Source organism: Priapulus caudatus, unplaced genomic scaffold (assembly GCF_000485595.1).
Source record: "Priapulus caudatus unplaced genomic scaffold, Priapulus_caudatus-5.0.1 Scaffold1311, whole genome shotgun sequence".
In the NCBI taxonomy this organism is placed as follows: domain Eukaryota; kingdom Metazoa; phylum Priapulida; class Priapulimorpha; order Priapulimorphida; family Priapulidae; genus Priapulus; species Priapulus caudatus.
In genome coordinates, this window is record NW_014578372.1 from 47704 (window position 1) to 50871 (window position 3168).

At 46.1% G+C, this 3168-nt stretch overlaps 1 protein-coding gene across 1 annotated transcript in view; it reads left to right on the forward strand.

Moving 5' to 3' along the window:
* The window catches only part of LOC106816198 (voltage-dependent T-type calcium channel subunit alpha-1I-like), a gene marked incomplete at both ends in the record, with an annotated part of 47359 nt that overhangs the window by 12912 nt on the left and 31279 nt on the right, over positions 1-3168 (forward strand). Inside the window, 2 exons of the mRNA XM_014820760.1 lie at positions 1033-1044; positions 1266-1444. Coding sequence (XP_014676246.1) covers positions 1033-1044; positions 1266-1444 — 191 coding nt within the window. The remainder of the gene's footprint in view (positions 1-1032; positions 1045-1265; positions 1445-3168) is intronic.

Below are 3168 nucleotides of genomic sequence, written 5' to 3' on the forward strand. Positions count from 1 at the left end.
CGCGCGCGTGCATACGTCGTACGCGCACGCGTGTGCTGTAGTATGTGCGCGTGTTCGTGTGTCCGCGCGCGTGCATACGTCGTACGCGCACGCGTGTGCTGTAGTATGTGCGCGTGTTCGTGTGTCCGCGCGCGTGCATACGTCGTACGCGCACGCGTGTGCTGTAGTATGTGCGCGTGTTCGTGTGTCCGCGCGCGTGCATACGTCGTACGCGCACGCGTGTGCTGTAGTATGTGCGCGTGTTCGTGTGTCCGCGCGCGTGCATACGTCGTACGCGCACGCGTGTGCTGTAGTATGTGCGCGTGTTCGTGTGTCCGCGCGCGTGCATACGTCGTACGCGCACGCGTGTGCTGTAGTATGTGCGTGTGTTGTGTAGTATGTGCGCGCGTGTGCGCGCGCGAGATAACAGCCCTTGTAGTACCATAACGTTCGAAAAACACGGACATTTTTAAGCCAGTATTTAGAAGCCGGTCCCTCTACAGATACGTATACACGCGGATATATTCCCTCGTCGCAATATCTTGTTTTCACAAGCTGATGTTGAAAACTGCGAATTGCGAATAAAATGTCGTAAACCCGGCCATTAGTTTCGCGCCCCGTCGCCGTCACATTTCAGCGTGATGTTGACGTGGCCTTGACGCTGACGCTGACGCTGACAGCTTGTTGACACACGAGATTGCCTGCACGGATCCCTGCATCGCCTCTCCGCGTGCTGCCCAGTGCTGATATCACAGTCATTAAAGCTGGGCTTACACTACCAACGTTGTGTTGGCGAATTGGCGAATTGGACCAACTTCCCCACTGTACAGCCGACACTCGCGCGTGCGTGTTTACGTGCGTGTTTACGTGCGTGTATTGGTCACCATACAAACAATCAAATATTTATCACTATGACAAATCTATTAACTCTTTCTACGTTGTCTTGCCTTGCAGGAAGATAGCGTGGTGTGCAGTGCGTGCGTTTGTGCGTGCGTGCGTGCGTGTGTGCGTGTATAAATCTATTAACTCTTTCTATGTTGTCTTGCCTTGCAGGAAGACAACGTGGTGTGCAGTGCGTGCGTGCGTGCGTGCGTGCGTAGTGCGTGCGTGCGTGCGTGCGTGCGTGCGTGCGTGCGTGTGTGCGTGTATAAATCTATTAACTCTTTCTACGTTGTCTTGCCTTGCAGGAAGACAACGTGGTGTGCAGTGCGTGCGTGCGTGCGTGCGTGCGTGCGTGTGTGCGTGTATAAATCTATTAACTCTTTCTACGTTGTCTTGCCTTGCAGGAAGACAACGTGGTGTGCAGTGCCAGCGCGACACAGTTCAGCAATAACACAGCGACCAACTCTTCGTGCGTCAATTGGAACCAGTATTACAGCAAGTGTCAACCAGGACTGAGCAATCCGTTCAAAGGGGCCATATCTTTTGATAATATAGGCTTAGCCTGGGTAGCAATATTTTTAGTAAGTATACGACGCGCTCCGTGTGCATGCTCGTGTATATGTGTGTAAGAAGGCATTGGTTTTTGTTTCGCTATGTATTTCTTCATCTATACAAAATCTGTCACAAAAATCGTTGTGTTTAGGGGGGGGGGGCTTTTTGGTTTGCTTGTAGTAATGAGTAGGCTATCTATACTAATTCTTGTACAAGAGCTTTGTGCGTGTGGGGGCTTTTTTCTTGTTTGTATCGATTAATGCATGTAGCCAACATGTGCTTCGTGCGACCCTGCACGCGCCCACCGGTCTCTGCATGTATCCCATAATTTCTTTCTCGTTTTTTTCTCTCTCAAAACATCTGCTATGTCTGCAGTATTGTAAAGCTGTTTTTGACGACGTTTTCGCTTTTGAAATCAAGTTGATTACGTTAGCAAGCGCGACAGCTCACAATAGTCAGCTTTATTAGATCAGATATCGCTCAAACTTGCAAACGTTAACAATTCCGACGATACAGCCGTCGTTCGTTATAATATATGATTCGGTTAGAAAATGCGGTTGCGACAGCATTAGTATAATACGCGCCCGATTTCCCGCGCCCCTGTTGTTTAGCTACGGTAATTCAGGGCCGTAGCCTGCGGGGGGGGCAGCTGCGCCCTCTCTAGATTTTGGAGCAAAATAAAAAAAATTAATTGTTCTACTAAAAGAGTCGTAGTCAGAATGAAGGCTGTACATGTACTCAAAAGTGCCGCAAATACCATCTCCTGCGATCTACATTTTCAAAATTTTCTCTGGAAGGACTCCCAGACCCCCACCTGTTTTTCACCCCTTCCTTGAAATCCTGGATCCGCCACTGCCCCCTAGGAATTTGCTCAGCCTACGGCCCTGGGTATGAATGTGGTATGGTAAAAATACAGTGTCTCCTCCGCCCAGTAGTCATCCACACTAACTTCTAAACCCGCACTTATATTATTATTATTATTATTATTATTATTATTATTATTATTATTATTATTATTATTATTATTATTATTATTATTATTATTATTATTTATTATTATTATTACTAACGCTACTATAACGCTACTACTATAACTACTATAAGGGTTAATAATGACAAATTTGTCATATTTGTCATTATTAACTCCTGCTTCTATATAGCTTACTAACGTGCTATATCATGACCGTGGTATCTGCATACGTACCCTTACAGAATCCTTATAACAGCATAAGACATAATTAGCATAGGTCTAGTGCTAACCTGCCACCAATCTAACACTATTGCCAAGCAATAATAACCAAATGGGAACAGTCATAGCGAATGCTAAACAAGGCTAGTCAGTTATAACCGCTACTAACCAATGCTAAGCAATGCTAACCAGTTTAACCGCTGCTAACCAATGCTAACCAGTTACAACCGCTGCTAACCAATGCTAAGCCATGTTAACCAGTTACAACCGCTGCTAAGAAATGTTAACCAGTTACAACCGCTGCTAACCAATGCTAAACAATGTTAACCAGTTATAACCGCTGCTAACCAATGCTAAACAATGCTAACCAGTTATAACCGCTGCTAACCAATGCTAAACAATACTAAACAGTTATAACCGCTGCTAACCAATACTAAGCATTGCTAACCAGTTACAACCGCTGCTAAGCAATGCTAACCAGTTACAACCGCTGCTAACCAATGCTAACCAGTTACAACCGCTGCTAACCAATGCTAACCAGTTACAACCGCTGCTAACCAATGCTA